The sequence below is a fragment of the Peromyscus maniculatus genome, chromosome 14 (assembly GCF_049852395.1).
Source record: "Peromyscus maniculatus bairdii isolate BWxNUB_F1_BW_parent chromosome 14, HU_Pman_BW_mat_3.1, whole genome shotgun sequence".
NCBI lineage: Eukaryota > Metazoa > Chordata > Mammalia > Rodentia > Cricetidae > Peromyscus > Peromyscus maniculatus.
This window is the reverse complement of record NC_134865.1, coordinates 63,226,057-63,246,126: the sequence shown is the minus strand read 5'-3', so window position 1 is coordinate 63,246,126 and position 20,070 is coordinate 63,226,057. Positions and strand designations below refer to the sequence as shown.

At 38.6% G+C, this 20,070-nt stretch overlaps 1 protein-coding gene, 1 long non-coding RNA gene and 1 other non-coding gene across 5 annotated transcripts in view; 2 read left to right on the top strand and 1 right to left on the bottom strand.

Annotated features, from left to right (window-relative positions):
- Gtf2a1 (general transcription factor IIA subunit 1) overlaps nucleotides 1-19,146 on the top strand; it is a 35,614-nt gene extending 16,468 nt beyond the window's left edge. For all 3 annotated transcript variants that reach the window (XM_016005822.3, XM_076551168.1, XM_076551169.1), the window contains exons 4-9: nucleotides 1,596-1,663; nucleotides 4,784-4,859; nucleotides 6,575-6,708; nucleotides 7,016-7,336; nucleotides 12,413-12,502; nucleotides 14,547-19,146. In XM_016005822.3, coding sequence (XP_015861308.1) covers nucleotides 1,596-1,663; nucleotides 4,784-4,859; nucleotides 6,575-6,708; nucleotides 7,016-7,336; nucleotides 12,413-12,502; nucleotides 14,547-14,654 — 797 coding nt within the window. In that variant the 3' untranslated portion in view covers nucleotides 14,655-19,146. The remainder of the gene's footprint in view (nucleotides 1-1,595; nucleotides 1,664-4,783; nucleotides 4,860-6,574; nucleotides 6,709-7,015; nucleotides 7,337-12,412; nucleotides 12,503-14,546) is intronic.
- LOC143268474 (uncharacterized) lies at nucleotides 184-7,604 on the bottom strand. Its single transcript, XR_013044438.1, has 3 exons — nucleotides 7,546-7,604; nucleotides 2,218-2,388; nucleotides 184-250 (listed from the first exon to the last, which is right to left on the bottom strand). It is a non-coding gene; the product is annotated as an uncharacterized LOC143268474 (long non-coding RNA).
- LOC121822619 (small nucleolar RNA SNORA79) lies at nucleotides 646-788 on the top strand. Its single transcript, XR_006063796.2, has one exon. It is a non-coding gene; the product is annotated as a small nucleolar RNA SNORA79 (small nucleolar RNA).
- Nucleotides 19,147-20,070: the final 924 nt, after the last annotated feature.

Below are 20,070 nucleotides of genomic sequence, written 5' to 3'. Positions count from 1 at the left end.
TAGGTGGTGGTGGTGCACGCCTTTAATGCTAGCACCTGGGAGGTAGAGGCAGGCAGATCTATGAGTTCGAGGCCAGCCAGGTCTACAGAGTAAGTTCCAGGACAGCCAGGGCTACACGGAGAAACTGTCTTGAAAAACCTGGGGGGTTGTTGGAGGGGGAAGACTCTCAATCCATCATACATACCTTTTTTTATATGACAAATCTATTCAGTGACAAAATGTCCTCAGTATTGTCATTGGATGATCTTGACTGCAAAGGAAACAGGATAACTGAAAGCTTGGTTAAAGGTGGTAACTGGGGATTCATTTGTTTCATCTCGTATGTGAGGTACAAAATGAACAGTAATATGTAGTAGAAAAGCCTAGATGATTTGGTTTACTGTTTATAGCTAATCGATTTTGAATCTTTTTCTTTTCAATTTAAGATTTACTTAATTTAGTGTTTGTGGAGGAGTGGTAGACCATGGTACACATGTGGAGGTCAGAGGACAACTTGCAGGAGTCTGTTCTCTCCTCCCTTGTGGGTTCTGAGGATGGAACTCTGGTCTTTAGGCTTTGGGGTAGGTGCCTTGGCCCACTGAGCCATCTCACCAGCACGTAATACCTGTGTCAAGTCTGTCCACATGATCTCACCCTTTTCATCTTTGATGGCTGTTCCTCCTATTGCCTTTAGGCATGGCACTAGGATTTTAGGTCATCATAAATTAAAATTGATTTTTTTCACTCAGAGAATGTCAAGATAATGGGATTATCTGTGTATTCTCTGAAATTTGCGGGATCAAACAGTTACTTCTGTTTTTTAACTGACATTACCATTGTTTCTGAATAGTGTGTGGGATGCCTGTGTGTGCACATACAGATAGATGTAGGTGCTCTTGTACCATGGTGCATGCGTGGAAGGCAGAAGACAACTTGGAGTCTGGATCTTTGTTTTCCACTTGTTTGAGACAGGGTGTCTGTTGTTCTCCTCTGTATTCACCAGGCTAGCCGTCCTCCAGCTCCTTAGAGTGCCCCTGTCGTCGCCCTCGGGGCTCCCCATTTGCTGTGTGGAGCAGTGGTGCTCTAGTGCTCATGCTGTGTAGCAGGCTTTTACGTGTGTCCTGGGGCTTCAAACTCAGGTCCTCATGCTTACGCAGCAAGCACTTACGCCCCTTGATTTGTATTTTCTAAATAATTAGAATGCCGTGATTGTGGTAGTTGTCCAGACGGTAAAAAGGATGTCGTAGGGTTTGTTTGTTTGTTTGTTTTTAGACAGTGTCTCACTGTGTAGACCAAGCTGACCTTGAACTCAGAGATCTACCTGTCTGTTTCCTTAGTTTTGGAATTAAAGGTATGGACTATCATGCCTGGCCTAGGTATTGTCATTGTAATGTTTTTCAGTATAAAATGAATATATCCCAGCTGTTGATTTCCATAGAAAAAAGTAAAAACTTCTGAAATAGGAAATGGTTTAGAGTATTTTAATGTAGAAAATATAACAAAAGCATGAAAAAAGTAAAAAATTATTTCGTATTTCATAAAATGACTGACTGTGAAGTATCCTCGTGGTTCCTTGTTTGCAAATGTGTCTTTTTTTTTTCTTTGTATTTTTGTAGCTACAGCACCACAAGTTATTGTTCCTGATTCTAAGTTAATACAGCATATGAATGCATCAGGTATTACGGTAAGACTTGAACATGGCACGTATGTTGGCTTTACTTATTTAATTTAAAATTGCAATTGCTAATATGTATATTATATTTAGCAATTCAAGGATTATGGAAGGTTTGAGCAAAATAGCTTAAAGTTCATAAAATAATGTTTCAGAAAATCAATTAAGTGTAAGAGGATAGGAATGCTAAGATTTATAAACTTGTTGAAAATTAACTTGGATAATTCAAGATAGCTATTTCTTTCTTTTTTTATTTAATATAAATATTATATTAATAATTCTATTAGTTTATTATTTATTAGTTAAGAATTTCATGAGATGTATTTTAATCACATTTACCCCCTACTCCAACTCTTCCCAGATCCACCCCTTCTTTTCTACCTACCCACCCAGGTTTGTGTCTTCTGGGTGTCTTTTAAACCATCAAATCCAATTGTACTGCCCATATACACTTGAGTATGTGGCCATTCAAGGAAACTATTTCTAAAGTCACATATTTAAAAAAATCTTTGCTCTGACTTAAACATAATACATAGTATGTTCTGCTGTAATTTCTAAATTCATACCTTAAAATGTGTTTTGTGCAGTTGAGTTATGGTAGAATTTGTGATGTTTCAGGTAGACAGGTACTCTCTCCATGCTTGGTGCATGAAATCTATCTTATCAGATGCATCAGCGTGTGGTACTGTGAACTGATGAAAGAAGCCCTGTAAGCTCTCAGAATGTCTTCACTGGCTCTTTAGAGTTAAAAAGAAACATGAAAACACATCTGATCAGTTATTTAGTACCTTATCACAAATGGCTTATTTTCTTATATTATGTAAGCTTTTTTGAAAGGTAGTTTCGCAGTTGTGGTCTTTCATTTCATTCTTTGGGGGGGGTGTTGGGGGGGTTTTCAAGACAGGGTTTCTGTGTGTATCCCTGGCTGTCCTTTGTAGACTAGGCTGGCCTCCAACTCAGAGATCTGCCTGCCTCTGCCTCCGCCTCCCAAGTGCTAGGATTAAAGGCATGAGCCACCACTGCCTGGCAGTGTTTCATTATTCAAATGCAGTATAAGTATTGCTAGCATTGAGGTTTTTGTTTTTAATAAAGAACAATATTTTTACAAACACTTTTGACTTTTTGAGTGGTAACTAGTGAACTATAAAAGTTCACAAATGTAATTTATAAGTACATAAGAAGTAGGGTCACCTGCTAGTCACATGACTACTTCCTGTGTACTACCAGTCTTGCTAATTCATACCTAGGAAGCATTGTACATTGCTGCACAATGCTACTAATTCCAATTTAATTTTTACTTATTTGTATTTTTTTAAAAAATTCTTTGTGTATGTCTGCTTGCTTGCATGTGTAATTGTGTTCCACATGCATGGCCAGGTGCCTATAGAGCTCAAGAGAGGGTGTCAGATCTCCTGGAACTGGAGTGACAGATGGTTGTGAGCTACCATATGGATGTTGGGAGTAGAACCTGGGTCCTCTGCAGAGGCAATAAGTGCTCTTGATCACTGAGCAGTCTTTCCTGCGCCTGAATTGCACAAAGTCATTTTGATCTCTTGGGCATTAGTTTCTCCACAACACTTACATACTCATTTCCCTAAACTTAATCCAGATGTGGGTTTTCTAAAAATTTATGGATTAAATAGAATGTGTAACAGGTTGGTGTCTTGAGGAATATGTAAGCTTAAGGGAATAAAACCCTACCTAAATGGAGTTACAGTGAGATGCATAAAAATACTTAAAAGTACAAAATGAAGCTAACAGTGTTATAAACCTGTTGGGACAAGCAAGAGGAGAAATGACATCTTTGGAAGAAATAAATGGAATGATTTTGCCTGTTGCAGTCGAAGCTTAAGTCTCACTGGGGCCATCATCAGCACTTGTATTTCCATCCCTCAGGAGACAGAGGCAGGAGGATCACCAGTTTGAAGCCAGCCTGAACTATGTAGTGAGACCCTACATAAAAAGACTAAGGGGCTGGAGAGAAGGCTCAGCAGTTAAGAGCACTGGCTGTTCTTCCAGAGGACCTGGGTTCAATTCTCAACACCCACATGGCAGCTCACAACTGTCTGTAATTCCAGTTCCAGGGGATCCAACACCCTTACACAGACATACATCCAGGCAAAACACTAGTGCACATAAAATAAAAATAGATAAATAAAAAAAAAAAGACCCTGTCTCAAAAACCAAAACAAGACTAAATATGTTGGTATACACTTGTGTTCCCAGTACTTGGGAGGCAAAGGCAGGAGAATCATGTCAAGTTGAAGACTAATCTGTCTGGAGTTACAGGCTAGAGAGGATTACATACAAGACTACTCTTAGAAGAGGAAAAGGGAAAAAACTCATGGGCTACTAAAATACGAAATTATACCCAGGGTGTATGTACAAATGTATGAATGAAAAATACCATCCATAGACCTTTGGGTTCACATATCCAGGATATATAGATGTGTGTGTGTGTGTGTACACGTATACACACACACAAGTCTTTCTAACTCTGGGGAAAATACCTGAAGTTTGAGATACTTCTGGCTGTAAGCTTTTGGGATAAGAAATACTCAGTGTATTACAAAGTTTACCTAGACTTCAGTGTGTTTATGTTCCTTTGAGATAATGTGGCATCTTAGAAGAAGTGACAGTTACAGAAACCAAGGCATTCTTCAGATTGTTTGGTAGGGAAACCTGCTGATTCTGGTAGAAATGTAGAAAATGAAGAAACAAGAATGGGTTGACTTTGGCCTTTAGTGTATTATTACTTGAAGCAGGAAATTGGGTGTAAGGAGCCAAACGTGGAAGGATGACAGTCATGGAATGGTGGTCTCCTCTATGGCACAACATGGCTGCTAGTGCATGTATTTCTAAAAACATACAGAGTAGATCGAGTCTGTGAGAACTTGAATCAGGAGCGAAAGAAGCTTCCCTGTGAGGTTGTTTAGAGTAGGTTCTGTAAATACTTGACTAGGTTATTTAGGCTATGTTGTCTGTCTTGTGCCACATGGAACTTCATCCTGTTTTTAGAGTGCCCTTTTAGTCAATTCTTCCATGTACTCCTAAAGTACACTATAGATAAGCTAAGGTCTTGTTAGGTGTATGTGAAGATAACGATTTTCCCCTTTGTTTTTATTATTCCAGAGTGCTGCTGCCACAGCTGCTACCTTGGCGCTCCCTGCAGGCGTGACTCCTGTTCAACAAATATTAACAAATTCAGGTAATTAGAACAAGGAATGCAGTTGGAAATACTGTTCAGAAATTAACTCCAAATAGCTCTTAAGGTTGTATTGTCATTGAAGGGAGACAATACTGACACTTGTTTTAACTTTTGTTAAAATAATTTGAGGGCTATAAGACAGAGAATTGTAATCTTTGTTGTGGATACAGTTGAAAAAATGAAAATTGTAGCCAGATATGGTAACACACATAATCCCAGCAGTTGGGAGTTGGAGGCAGAGGGTCAGAAGTTCAATGTCATCCTTGATTTCATAATGAGTTCGAGCTCAGCTGAAACCCTGATTCAAAACAGAAAAAATTAAAATGGGAATGATGAATCTTTTATTCTGTGAATGAGAACCCTGCCAAAGAAGTGGGATTATATAGAAATAGTTTTTTTTTTTTTAAACTAGGCATCTGTTTTGCCAAATGAGTTAAATGAAATATTTGAATTACCGTGATGACCAAATTAAATTTCACAGGATCTGAAGAGTCAATTCATTGTGTACTTTTAGACATAGTGTTTCTGCATTAATGTCGAATGCATATTTTTCATCTTATCTTTTGGAAGACAGACTGTTACATGGACTGATGTCTATCATCTTTATTTTATTTATTTTCTTTGTTAATTTCTAAATTTGTGAGGAACCAATTAGGGCTTTGTCTTGGTGCGTGCTTTTGTTCACTCTTAAGAAACATGAGACTATTCTGTATATTATGTTATTTAGTCATAATTACAGCAGTTCTAATTGGCTTAGCAAATTTTCGTTGCTTGTTGAAAATTTGAAGCAAAGCCTGGTGCTTTGAAGATAGAAATGAGATGTTCCACCTTTGTGTCACCACTGAAATGTCTGATACTGTTTACTATGCTTTCTTCACTGCTACCATGTGAGCAGAAGTGATTAAGGCTATCTTTAGTCTTTTTCATGTCATTTTTAAATTTTACATGTATGAACTTGCTTGTTTGTGTATCACATGCTTGCAGTTCCTTGGGAGTCCAAAAGAGGCCATCAGATCCCCTAGAACTAGAGTTAGAACTGGCTCTGAGCTACCATGTGGGTGCTGGGAATGGAACCCCAGTTCTCAGGACAAGTAGCTAGTGCTCAGAACTGCTGAGCTATCTCTCTAGTCTCTCTCTCTCTCTCTCTCTCTCTCTCTCTCTCTCAAGATTAATTTATTTATACGGTGGTTATTTATACGGTGTTGTGCCTACTTTCTTACTAATCAAGTCTTATAATATGTTGTTAAAGCTTTTTTGGTTAAAAAGTGAATGAAGTGGGCTGGAGAGATGGCTCAGTGGTTAGGAACACTGGCTGTTCTTCCAGAGGACTCAGGTTTAATTCCCAGCACCCACATGGCAGCTCACAGCTATCTGTAACACTAGTTCTAGGGAATCCCATACCTTCACACAGTCGTATGCAGGTAAAACACCAATGGGGGGGGGTGGCTAATGAAGACAATAAGTATGGTAAAACATTGGGATATAGAAGGAAGGTGGGAACAGTAATGATTGTAGTTTATTATGTATAGTTGATAACCCTTGGTAAAATGGTTAATCTTCTAACTTGGTAATTTCTAGGTTCTTTGGCTTGAAAGCAATATAAAGTCATTTCTTTGTGTATTGATTGCTGCTGCAATGGCCACTTGTATGTATGTATGTGTGTGTGTATACATATGTAATTTTTTTAAATTTTTTATTTTATTTTTTTGCCTTAGGCCAGCTTCTTCAGGTGGTCCGAGCAGCCAATGGTGCCCAGTATATCTTTCAGCCTCAGCAATCAGTTGTTCTACAACAACAAGTTATACCACAGATGCAGCCTGGTGGAGTACAAGCTCCTGTTATCCAGCAGGTAAAGCATGTTACCATCCTCTGGGATCCATTTGCTGCTGCTGCTGCTGCTTTTGCTGCTATAGCTGTATGAATTTATTATGTGGTTCTCCACTCCCCCCCCCCCCAACCCCCGCAAGTTTATAGTAGTCAAAACAGTGTTATTCTGAACTGTTGTTATTAAGGTTACTACAATCATCATCATCATCATCATTAGGCCTCCAAGTCTAATTCACGTTTCTCAAGTTTAAAACTGAATTATTATTAGTTTGGTTCTGGTTTCTTGATCCCTCTTACCAGTTGCTGATAGGTGGTTTTGTTTGCCCTAGGTCCTAGCCCCACTTCCTGGAGGGATTTCACCACAGACCGGTGTCATCATCCAGCCACAGCAAATCTTATTTGCAGGAAATAAGACTCAGGTCATCCCTACTACAGTGGCAGCACCCACACCAGCACAAGCACAGATACCTGCAGCTGGCCAGCAGCAGCCACAGGCCCAGCCTGCTCAGCAACAAGCTCCATTGGTGCTGCAAGTTGATGGAACGGGAGATACATCATCTGAGGAAGATGAAGATGAGGAAGAAGACTATGATGATGAGGAGGAGGAAGATAAAGAGAAAGATGGAGCTGAAGATGGGCAGGTGGAAGAAGTAAGTTTCTAGTCAAAAGAAAAGAGACTTGAACAGAGAAGCAACTCATCATTTACTGTTGGATTTAGTGCTCAACAGACTTAATGATATGCTATCTCTTCAGAGGCAGAGAGAGAGATAGATGCTTGGCCTCAACTAACTTTCTCTATACTGTCCAGGACCCAACCCCAGGAAGTGGTATCACCCACTTTGAGTGTGGGTCTTCCTACCTCAAAAACCACATCATCACAGTCCATCATAGGAATTCTCAGTAGCTAGATTATCTCTCATAGGTGTGCCTGGGGGTTTGTCTCCTAGGTTATTATAGATCCTATAAAGTTGATAGTAACAGCCACCACAGGCTGTTTTTAAAGGTATGTATACCAAATGGAAATTATATTAATAGGGATAGTGCAAATCAAATTCTTGCACTTAGTGATTGGTAACATGGCTTAAGCATAAGCTGTTGGTAGAACAGATGGGTGTAATTTATCTTCTGTTTTAGTGATTAAAAAGGCATGGCAGTTTTGGGGGAGAGAAGAAACTGGAGAAAAACTGAATGTGACAGCCCAAGCCAAAGCCATCTTCTGACCTATTCATACCTATACATATCAGTAATGTCTCCAATTTCTCCATTCCTCCAGCGTAGTTACTATGTCCAAGGTGATTATTTGGCCCACCACAATTTTCATGATTGTTGCTTTGGCATAAAATGGAATCTTCCTTTTTTAAAATCTTAATACAAAATTATTCCATTTAACTTATTTGTGTTTATTTATTATTATTTTGGTGTTTTGGAGACAGTTTCACATGGTAGCCTAGGCTACAGGTCTGTAACTCATTATCTGGCCCAGATGGGCCTTGAGTTTGTGGCCATCCCAAGTATTGAGATTATAGGTTTGGGCCATTGTTTGGGCTGAAACATTTTATTTTTCCTAAATAATTTAGTTCAAGATAGTTTATTAAATATTTGAGGAAACAGAGTGAATAAAATATTTTAAAATATGACTGTCCTGGCCTCTACCATTGAGGTGAAATTTTTCCATTACTTAAGTGTTCTGGTGTTCTTCCCCTGTCCCACCTCTTCCTTCTACTCTCAGAGCATCTGTGCCAGACTCTCTCCTTAACTTGTCTTTGTATTTTAATCCGTGTTCATGTTTCCAAAGATAATACTGCTTGAGGTTTGCTTGTCCACGAATAGTGGAAGTGCAATATTCTTAACGTAGTTTCTGTTCGTTTTTTTAAAAGAAAATAGTCCTGAGGTTCAGCTTGGTTGTTGCATACAACTGTGATTATTTTTACCGTTGACGGTACCATTCATTATTTGATTATCCTTTTTTGGAACCATTGAACTTTTGGGTGGCCTCTAGTTTTTTACTGGGAACTTACATATGTATTTCTCTGCAGTATTGTACATGAACATGGACTTGCCAACTTACTGTACTGATCTGCTCTGCCATCTTGTCTGTAATTTGTAGATGTCCATGTCATCACTTCCTGCTATTGGCAGACTGTTGAGGTTTTCCATTCTGGTAGAAAATGGTGTCTTGGTTTGGTTTAGTTTGAACTTCTTCAAATACTCAGGCGCTTCAGTCTCTTTTCATGTATCTACTTGTTATTTGTATTCTGATGATGTGGAAGTTCTTTCTTAGTAGCATTAGCCCCAGCCCTTTCCTCAGCTTTGATCCTTCCCTAAGGGACATTTATATTGCATTTCCTCCTCCTGCTTGCTGGCGTTAGAGATATGTATACAACTTTTCATAGTCCTCATTGAGCCAGCGTGATGATGCCTTTTGTTATAATGCCTTTGTTGATTCTTTTATTTTCTATGTAGATGGACCTTCTTTTAATAGTCTACTATTAAGTATATTTGTTGTTTTTTGTGGATGTCTTTTGTGGATGTCTTTGTAATTAGCCAAATGTTTTGCTTTAAAAAACAAAAAACTATTAAGGAAATGTATTTTGTTATTAAATGCTTTTCTGCAACCATTAGATAGTCACAGTATCTGATTCAGACTGTCATTTATGAATTTCATTGATTGATTTTAATTGGCAATGACACAGCTTAGTCACTGTGTGTTGTATGTGCTCCCTGTAACTCCAGACTCAACGTTGACAGAAGTTTTGAATCCGTGTGCATGAGTCCTGTAACTTCTTTCTCACCATCTTCTCACCAGTTCTCATGTTAATAGTACCCTTATGGAAGAATTCGGACTTTTTGTTCTAAAGATGTTATGAATCTCTTCTGTATTTGTTTTTGTTACTATTTTTTTTTTTTTTTAGTTGTTTTTGAGACAGGGTCTCATGTAGTCCTTGCCAGCCTGCAGCCCTGTACCTCCTAAGTATTTGGATTAAAATTGTGCACCACTGTCTATGCCTGACTAAATTTGGGGGTTGTTGTTGTTGTTTAAAGGCAGAGTCTCACTACATAGCTCTGGCTGTCCTGGAACTCAGTACATAGACCAGGCTGGTCTGTAGCTCACCCAGATCTGCCTGCCTCTGCTTTCTGAGTGTTGGGATTAAAGACGTGGGCCACCGTTAGCAGCATCTGTGGGTATTGTTAAAGCTTATTGCTTTATTCTGCCATTGAACTGTCTGTCCCGCAGCTCATGAGACCACCTACTGAAGTAAGGTTTCATTCTTAAAACTTGAAGCAATTCAGTTCTGCCAACAACCTGAATGAGCTTGGAAAAGGACCCAAAGATTCAGATAAAATTATGTCTTGGGGTACCATGAATTTTAACCTCTGTGAGACTGAACAGGGACACTTGTTATGTTGTGCTATATGCTTGCACCTTTGACCATCAGAAACTATAATAACAGATGTGGTTTTCCTAAGCATTTTTAGTCATCAGGGAAATGCAAATCTAAGCCACAATTATGGGCTTGTCACACTTCCCAGGAAGACTACAATTTTTTTGTTTTTTTAAATTATGTGTATGGGTGTTTTGCCTGCATATATTTCTGTGTACCACATACATGCAATGCTTCCAAAGACAGGAAGAGAGAGTGTCAGACCCCTTGATGGTTGCGAGCTACCATGTAGGTGCTGGAATTGAATTCAGGTCCTCTGGAAAAGCAGCCAGTATTCTTAAGTGCTAGAGCCATCTCTCCAGCCAGGATGGTATAATTGTAAAAGAGAGTATATATACATTGGTGAAGATTGGGAAAAATCGGAAGACTTGTGTTTTTCTAGTGTGAACATGAAGTGGTACAGCTTTTACGGAAAACAGTGTGGTAGTTGTAATTCCTCAGAGTTAAGCGGAGAGTTAGTCCTGTGCTGCCAAGATTCACTTGCAAGTGCATGTAGGGAAGAATTGAAAACAGGTGTTCAGACAAAAGCGTGTGCATGAGTGCTGACGGCAACACTCTGTCTATCCAAACAGAATAGGCATCCTGGATGTCTGCTAGTATCTTGCGAATGGCAAATAAAATATGTCATATCCATACAACAAAATAGCAGTTAGCTGTAAAGAAGCATGAAGTACTGATGCATGCTATTGCATAAGTACACATTGAAAACCCGACAGCATAGCACAAACGCCCACAAATTTATATCCAAGATAGGCAAATTCATGAAGTCACCGAGCAGATTGGTGGTTACCAGGAGACAGGAGGGACTGTAGAGTGATTGCTTATGGGTAAGGTTCTGGAAGTGCTCTGGAGCTGCATAGCAGTGATGAGTCCATTAGGAATGTCTGTAGAGCAATTGAAATGTACATTCTTTTTTTTTTTTTTTTTTTTTTTGGTTTTTCGAGACAGGGTTTCTCTGTGTAGCTTTGCGCCTTTCCTGGAGCTCACTTGGTAGCCCAGGCTGGCCTCGAACTCACAGAGATCCGCCTGGCTCTGCCTCCCGAGTGCTGGGATTAAAGGCGTGCGCCGAAATGTACATTCTAAAAGGGTTAAAGTTTTACCATTTTTCACCATTTAACATAGATATTTTCATTTAAAGAGTATATATCCATGCACACCTATGTTTGAGTGACATACACCTAATACATGTAGGCTTTTATCATTCTTGATAGTTTTCCTTTTTACCTCTGTTTTGTCTTGTCTTTTTCCTCCTTCATTTATTAGACAGCTGAGTTAAAACTTTTGTTCTATACACAAATGAAGTTCATCCCTTCCTTTGGCTTTATTTTGGCCCTGAGATATTTTATCCTCTGCATTTAAGAGTAATTGAAATCTTATTTATTATAGCTCCACCATAATGTTATTATAATGACAAACAGTACTGATTTGGTCTTTAGTGTAGTTCTAAGGCCATACTACAAACCGATTGTATTCATTGCTTTCTTCTCCAATGTCACTGTTGGTTTGGTTTGGTTTTTTTGTTTTATAGTTGCTGGTGCATAATACCATGACCTCACAACACAACCTTCATATTTTCTCAGGTTTATTTCTAGGTATCTGAAACATTTATTGGTGAGAATTTATTTTGTGCAATAATTATTATTATCATTATTATTATTATTATTATTATTATTATTATTATTATTATTTCCGAGACAGGGTTTCTCTGTGTAGTTTTTGCCTGTCCTGGATCTCGCTCTGTAGACCAGGCTGGCCCCAAACTCACAGAGATCCGCCTGGCTCTGTCTCCTTATTTTGTGCAGTTATTAAAGAATAAAGAACAATTTAAAAATTACTTTATGTGTATGGCTGTTTTGCCTGCATGTATGTCTGTTTACCACATGAGTGCCTGGTACCCAGGGAGTCCAGAAGAGGGTATCTGGTCCCCTGGATTAGATTTAGAAATGGTTGTGAGCTGCCATATGGGTGCTAGGAATTGAACCCAGGTCTTCTACATGAGCACACAAAGGAGCCATGCCATCTCTCTAGCCCCAAAGGAAATAAATTTTAATCCCTTTGATTCTTTTGTGTTCTGTAGCTTAACTTTTACTTAATTTCTTGCTGAAATAACATTGGCAAACCTTCAGTATTGACAGCACTACATCCACACAGTGTGTGTAGACACACCTGATACTTAGTTCTCAGAGAGCGTCAAGGTCACTGTACTTCTTTTCACTGAATGTTAGTTAAAGACTCGATAGCAATACATTGAGATCTAGGTATAAATTCTCTTTTTATTTGCAGGAGCCCCTCAACAGTGAGGATGATGTAAGTGACGAGGAAGGGCAGGAACTCTTTGACACGGAAAACGTTGTTGTATGCCAATATGATAAGGTGAGGACTTCATTTTACTTCTGGACATGGTCTTTGCTGTAGTTTCTCCTCTAAACCATCTTCTCAGCCTTACTGAAAGATGTAGGCAGATGATGACTGCCCATACTTAATTTTATGTTGTATTTCTGAAGCCAGGTTGTATTTAACAACTAAGGATGGCCTGGAACTCTGTGTACCTAGCTAGCTCAGGGTGGCTTCATTTTCAACTGTACTCCTGCCTCAGCCTGGGTTTGTAGGTGCACACTACCATGTCCAGCTTAGTGGGACACCAGCCCCCATCGTTATTTACTCCAGGGACTCTTGAGGATTGAGGGATAAGAGACTTAGTTAGAAATAGAGGGGAGAGAAAGAGAGAAAACACAGGATAGATTGGGGTGGTCCTGGATCCTTATCCACTGGCCCAGAACTTTATTCCAAAGGTCTATTTATAACAATGCCAAGGGGTGGAGCAAAAGACAACCCCCCCCTTGCTAGTTACAGTGACCTGCACTCAGGCCCGAGGTTCAGTCATCCTCTCTATGCAGACCTGTTAGGTAAAACTACTAAGAAACTTGAAAATGGGCTCCCACATAGCTTGCCTTCTTTATTTGCTTTTTATAGACAGTGTGAAAGAAAGCATTGTCTTTATTTCATAGATTGTCTGGATAGACTAATTCCTTAGCTTACCTTTGAAAAGTAAGTAATGAGTAGAATGGTAAGAGATGATTATTTTTCTTTCTTTTTGTAAAAATTTACTTTTTTAGTTCATGTGCATTGGTGTTTTACCTGAATATATGTCTGTGTGAGGATGTCAGATCCCTTGGAACTGGAGTTACAGACAGTTGTGAGCTGCCATGTTGGTGCTGGGAATTGAACTCAGGTCCTCTGGAAGAGAAACCAGTGCTCTTAACTGCTGAGCCATCTCTTCAGCCCTGAGATGATTGTTTTTGTATTCATTCCACATCAGCTTGTAAACATCTCCTTTTCCTTTCAATGACACAAACTCTTAAGAGAATTTTGTCTTCATAAACTTCAGCTCCCTTGAGTCTGAAAAGACCTAATTAGATTATATTTTATTGCTAAGAGGACCAGGAAATAAGCAGTAACCAATAAACAGATGAGCTTTAAGAGATTGCTTAAGCCGGGCGTTGGTGGCGCACGCCTTTAATCCCAGCACTCGGGAGGCAGAGCCAGGCGGATCTCTGTGAGTTCGAGGCCAGCCTGGGCTACCAAGTGAGTTCCAGGAAAGGCGCAAAGCTACACAGAGAAACCCTGTCTCAAAAAACCAAAAAAAAAGAGATTGCTTAAATATTGTGTTTTCTAATGGTCTTAGGCAATTCCTACAAAAGGGTCATTTGACCCCCAAAGGGGCTGGGACCCACAGGTTGAGAACCATTGTATTAGTGGGTTTTTTTTTTTTTTTTTGGTGGGGGGGGAGGCTAAAATTAAGTCACTAAGTGATAAGCTCTTTGTCAGTCATGAAATTTATAATACTTTTGTATATTACTTTGATTTTTCTTTGTAACTATGTGTTTCTTTCCTTAAAGAAATGTTTATTGAGAAGCAGGGAGTCCTAAGTACTTCGGGACTAGAGTTGTGATAATGAACGTGCATTATTTGTGTCCTGCAAGAAATTTCCTTTTAGATTAAAGAAATCTTAAATTTTTGTTGTTATAACGAATATGATAAGTAGAGCTTATATCAAACAGATCTATAGGGAGAATGCCAATGTAATGGTTTTTAATTAGTAAAAGGTAAAACCAGACCAGTTACCAGTAACCTAAAGTCTGATACATTATTGATAATTTTGTGTATTATGACTTACCCTCAACTACAAACAGTACAGCAAATGGAATTTTTTGGTTACCTGTAGAAAAAGAATATGAGGTTAAAACAACAGGAAGTCCTAAGAGACCTACTTGCAGCCAAATACCCAATACATAATTTCATGATAGCAAGTTACCAGATGAGAACTTGCTTAAAGAATACTTCATGATGTATTATGAATGGGGTTTTGTTGTTGTGTTTTCCTATTATATCTTTTGCATTCTCAATTTTTGTTTAGATACACAGAAGTAAAAATAAATGGAAGTTTCATCTCAAGGATGGCATTATGAATCTTAATGGAAGAGATTATATATTTTCCAAAGCAATTGGAGATGCAGAGTGGTGAAGAGTTGCTTCTTTCCTCTTATGTAAGACAAAAGAAACTTAAAAAGTTAAAATGGACGGTTTGAAACTTGGAACATATATCAACCAAAACTTCACTTCTGCATGTCAGAAAAGCTCAGTAGAAGCAAAGCTACTGGAACAAAGCTAGAACTTGACAACATAGACACTACTAACTGGCAAGCCATGGAACTGTAGCACCTGGGGTTGTTGGGCGGGGGGAGGGGTTTGTGTAGGAAACTGTAACTGTCCATTTTCAATACAGGAACCTGCCATTGGTAATTAGCATGTAAAGCTTTGTCTATATTCCTTTCTCCAAGTTGGGCTGTCAGAAGATACTTGTTGGAATGACCTGAAGAAATTTCCCTTTTGATAGATTGAACTGAAACTGCTTATTGTATGTGGTTATATTTGGTACAAATTGCGTGTGAGCTTTTTACAGAAGGGCAAGAATTATGGTGTTGAATTTTAATTCACTTGTATAAGAAAATTTAAAACTCATAATAGATCTTAAACATTTTTACTTGTTATTCTCCCTCAGTAATACATACCTCTTGCTTCCCTGCTGTATGAAACATCTACTTTAGATTTAAAGAAAGGATCAGTGGTCACAGTTTGGAGACAAAGTTGACCCAAGAATGGATGCTTGTTTTAATTAGGTTTCATACTTGTTAAATGTAACTTAAAGACTTGGGTCTTACCTGTGTTGAGTAGAATTAAAATGACAGCTTAATTTCCATATAGAGAAACTGCACTCAGTCCCATACTTCAAGAAACCCCAAATTGGCTCCTCAGGAATATGTTTTTATTCACAAAGGTACCACCGAGCTGAAATTGTACAGTACTCCTGCTGTGTGAAGGTTTTTCTTGTTGGGCTACAGTGTGTGCTTAGCTGTGCATTTAGGTCTTTATGTAACACTGAGATGGCATTCTGTACATTGATCGGAGAGGCATAAGGGCAGGTGGTGAGGACTGGATTTTTATTAAACCATTTAGTAATTATAAAAGTTTCTTGTGTTTACTAGTAAAGAATTTTAGAAATTATTATTTTAATTGAACAAATTTTTTAAAAACTTTGTAATTTGAGGGGAAAGTTTGGGGGTGGAGGGGGTAGAGGGAGGTGGGCCACTAAATACAAATTTACCTCTCTTTCATTGGGTAGCCCTTCCAGGCCATTGATGATCTAGACTTGGGCTCCAGTTTGCACATGGGAAAGAAAGAAAGTATAGAGATTTGACTTGTAGATGAAGAACTCTAGACATTGACTATGTATGATGATGTAGCTCTGGTTCGTGCCTGTAAGGGGCTCTACACAGTGTGGCGCTACAGTGAGTCCGCTTCCTGGGAACTGCAGGGATGCGCGCTCACCTTCATTGCTGTTCTAGTGACTAACAAAATTTACATTCAAGTTCGCTTGCCTATTGGTTTTTTTTTTTTTTGTCTTCCATTTTTGTCTTCCTTTAATTTGACTTTATGTAGTTCCAGAAGTAACAGATAAACTAAAGTATATTACAAAAGAAAAACTGTGAGTTATATAGTGCTTTTTTAAGCACGTATTTTTAAATTTCTTAATGCAATTGATTCCCCCTCCCCCACTTACCACCCCACTGAGCCAATTTATGTTGTGGCATTTGGTAGAAGTGGTGGTGTCTTAAGGTAATAGTAGTTAGATAATCCAGTTTCTTGTTTTATTATTAATGTAGCTTTTGGGGGGAAGTTTGTTTATTCTCCTATTCTCAAAGCACACAGTTCTGTTTCATTGTAACACTTGGAGAAGGGAGGGAGCACAGTCCCGTGAGCTCTGTTGTTACGTTGTCCCTTGGTAGAGTTTCTGGAAGGTTTGTGTTGACTCAATGAAGCCGGTGACCTCAACTACCTATGGCAGTACAGCGGTGTTGCTTCAGTGAAACTCTTGGGCTGATCAGTAGTGGTTATGTTACGGAAACTTGGCTTACTGTATGATAATTCAGCACACGTCCTGGGCCCTCTGCGTAGTCAAACTTCCTGAAGGTTAGCATTGTACGCCTGTTCTTTTAAACATGACAGTGACAGCAGAGGGCTGTTTGGAAGCAGGAAGTAACCATTTGGATTTGTACCTGTCTGTCGTCTACTAATGATGGCCTCCTGGATGAGTGCTTTTCTCTGTGAAAACTCTGGAAGCTGGTTCAAACAACCCCGCTCACCAGACTGTGCTCTTCTATGCTGGTATATTGTGTTCCTTTTTAAATCAAGTAGCATGTTGTATTTTTTATTATACAAGCTTTTGCTATGTAAATGTCACTTGCTTTGAATTCCTAATCATGCTTTTGCCATTACATTTACCAGATGATGTCATTAGGGTCTATTAAAATGTCATTCCTTTGGAAAGACGAGGGATTCCCACTTACAGAATCTTCAGATGAAAGTAGCTTGTTTATCCAAAAGGTGGAAATAGTTCAGACTTGGAAATACTGACGTAAGCAGTGTTTTCAGAAGGTGGTGATCTCTTTAGATTTGTACCAGTAGTGATGGCACCTCTTATATACCATGATACCAATAGTGCTAAGGTCAGTTGACACCGAATGACTGACTGAAGCAGAAATGTGTGCCTTTCAGTATATGAACTCTGGCCTGGTGGTCCTTTGTATTCTCAGACCACTGGAATGCCCGGGAGCACTTGTGGTTTCTTAGAGTAACACAGCTTTGTCACGTGCAGTTTCTAGAGTCAAACATGACAGGAGGGGATCTTTATATTGGGCTTTTATATCTGAAATGTTCACATTTCTGTTAAATATACATCATACTACACTGTTGCCTTTTTCAAAAGTCACGCTGGCATCATGACTCATGCAGCGTGTGCAGTGATTGAAATGTGTTCTTGACAAGCATACTAGATTCTGGCTTTAGAAAACAATGTAAAATATACTAGTTTCTATAGAAAGGCTTTCTTTTGTATTGAAAATCAAGGAATTTTGTTTTGGTGGCTTGTATGGACGAATGCAGAGTTGTCTCCCTCTGAGAATATTTTGTTTTTTATTATCTTATAGCAATAATGTCACCATATTAGAGGGTAAGTATTCCTTGTATAAGAAAACAAACATATCTCCTCTTAGCAACTTGCCCTTTATAACAGCATTTTCTCCCACTTGAGAAAGTTCTTATATTTTCTGATTACTTCATCTTGAACTTTGGAGCTTTTGTGCAATGTGCTATTTTATTGATCTTTGTACATTTTCGTTTCATGTGTCCTGCCTACCTGTCTGAATCAGCTACAGCAGACACCGATGTTTTGGTTTAAAAATGGTTGTTTTGTGTGTTTTCTCATGTGTTTCTCCTTAGGTTTGGATTTTAATCTGTTAGCCCTATGGAAATTGTTCTGGTTTATATTCTTCCACCTGGAAGCCTGCCTTTTGTCTTTCTCTTTCATCTTTTCACGCATGCATGATTTAAGGAAGAACACATCAAATTTAACCTTTTTGCTTATTTTGAGGAACAAAAGCTTCCTCCCTTTTGAGGGGAAAACGAAACAACATTGAATAAATAACTCCTCATTCAGTCAAGCTTCCTTAAATCAGTCCGGTATGCATTGGGTTGGGGAGGGGCTAATCCCTAGCTTTTCGGAGCTACTATTGTCGACTGCTGTTGTACATACTGTTATGTGTAAGGGCGTAAATATATTTATTATGTTTGTAAAATTCATTCTGTACACTTGCAGATCAAGGTTGCTCTTCTGTGATATATGGGGTGTTAGGTTTTAAAGACCATCTTGGAATACAATTAAAGAGCTTAGTATTTTGATGTACTAAGACCTATTTTAAGTTTAATATTTTACCTTGCAAAAACTTTAATTAAAGATGTTATTTAAAAAAAGTAATGTTGCTTGCTTTGCTTACTAGTCTATGACATTGGCATATGGACAACTGAATGAAACCATACAGTTTAGACAAGAAAAGTTCAATAAAAGTAGGGATATTGTTAAATTCTGTACCCTTAGTTAAATTCTGTACCTTTAAGGTAGTGGGTTTGGGATGCCAGACTGAATTGTTAAACTGTCTTAGAAATCTTAAGTGCGTTTAAAAGTTGTATTTCCCAGGCACAGAGGCATTTAGGATGGGTAAATTCAAACCAACTAAATGTAAATTAAGGTTAATATACTTAACGTTGTATTGAATGAGTATTTCTTCTCAAAAGCTTAGATTACATAGAATGAAATTACTAAGAACATTTCATTTCTTTGTCTGGCTAAACTGTTTTCTCTCAGTTCAGAGTTTGTAAATAATTGCTTACTAGGAGATTTGGATTATTGAGGTTTGTATTACATATTGAATATATTTTGTGTTACTTTAGAAGATATTAAATTACTAGCAGTATTTTGATTTTATAGTTAATTCAAATGAATCATTAAGAGCTTGCCTTTTTGTAATTTTTTATCCTGTTATAAACTACTTTATCTAAGGAAACATGCAGATTTTAACTATTAAATAATCATAATAAAGATATTTTATTTATTGCCAGCATTTCTTGTATTTTGCAATTTAATTCAAGCCCCTGCATTATTATTTAATCCTTGTAACCTGAGTTTCTATCTGAGAAATAACAATGGCAAGGTTTTGAGTATGAAATAATTTGGATAATTTAAAATGACTTTTTTAAAAAAGTAAATCATCAAAATAACAAACTGTGATTGAGAGACCAAAATGTTTGTTCACAAAGAAGCCCAGAAGGGAGAGTTGGTGGACCTGTGCAGCTAACAAGAGCCGAACAAGGCAGAAGAGGGAGAGGAGAGGAGAGGATGGGCATCAGAGAGTGGGAAGACTTCATGCCCTGAATTACATGTCTGAAATAGATTGCTTTTTCAAAATTGAAATTAATAGAACTATACTATTTTTTATTTTCGGTGTATGATTGGTTCCCCCCCCCCCCCCCCCCCCCCCGCATGTATATACATGCACCATGAGCATGCATGCAGTGCCCTCAGAGATGAGAAGAGGGCATTGGATCCCCTGGAACTGGAGTTGCGAATAGTTGGGAGCTACCATGTGGGTGTTGGGAATCCAACCCAGGTCCTCAGCAAGAGCAGTCTGCTGGTAGTTGTTGAGCCATCTTGCCAGCCTGGGAATTACACTATTTTAAGACTAAAATTCCTGTATGCGTGGGGTCATGTGCAGTGATGTGAGGAGAGCACGGAGGCGCCAAGCTAATCCATGAGTGTGACTGGCAAAGAGCCCCCTGGCTTCATCTAGTCCACGGAACTTCCATGCTGATGATACCACAGTTATGTAGTCTGTATCTGATGCCAGGTTTTTTTTCTTTTTGTTTTTTTTTAAGCCGTGAGAGACTTGATAAGATTCAGTGGGGGTGGGGGGGGTGGGGGGTGGGGAGGGAGGGTGGCAGTTAAGAGGGATAAGAGAATAACGGGAAGAGAATGCAATCAAAGTACA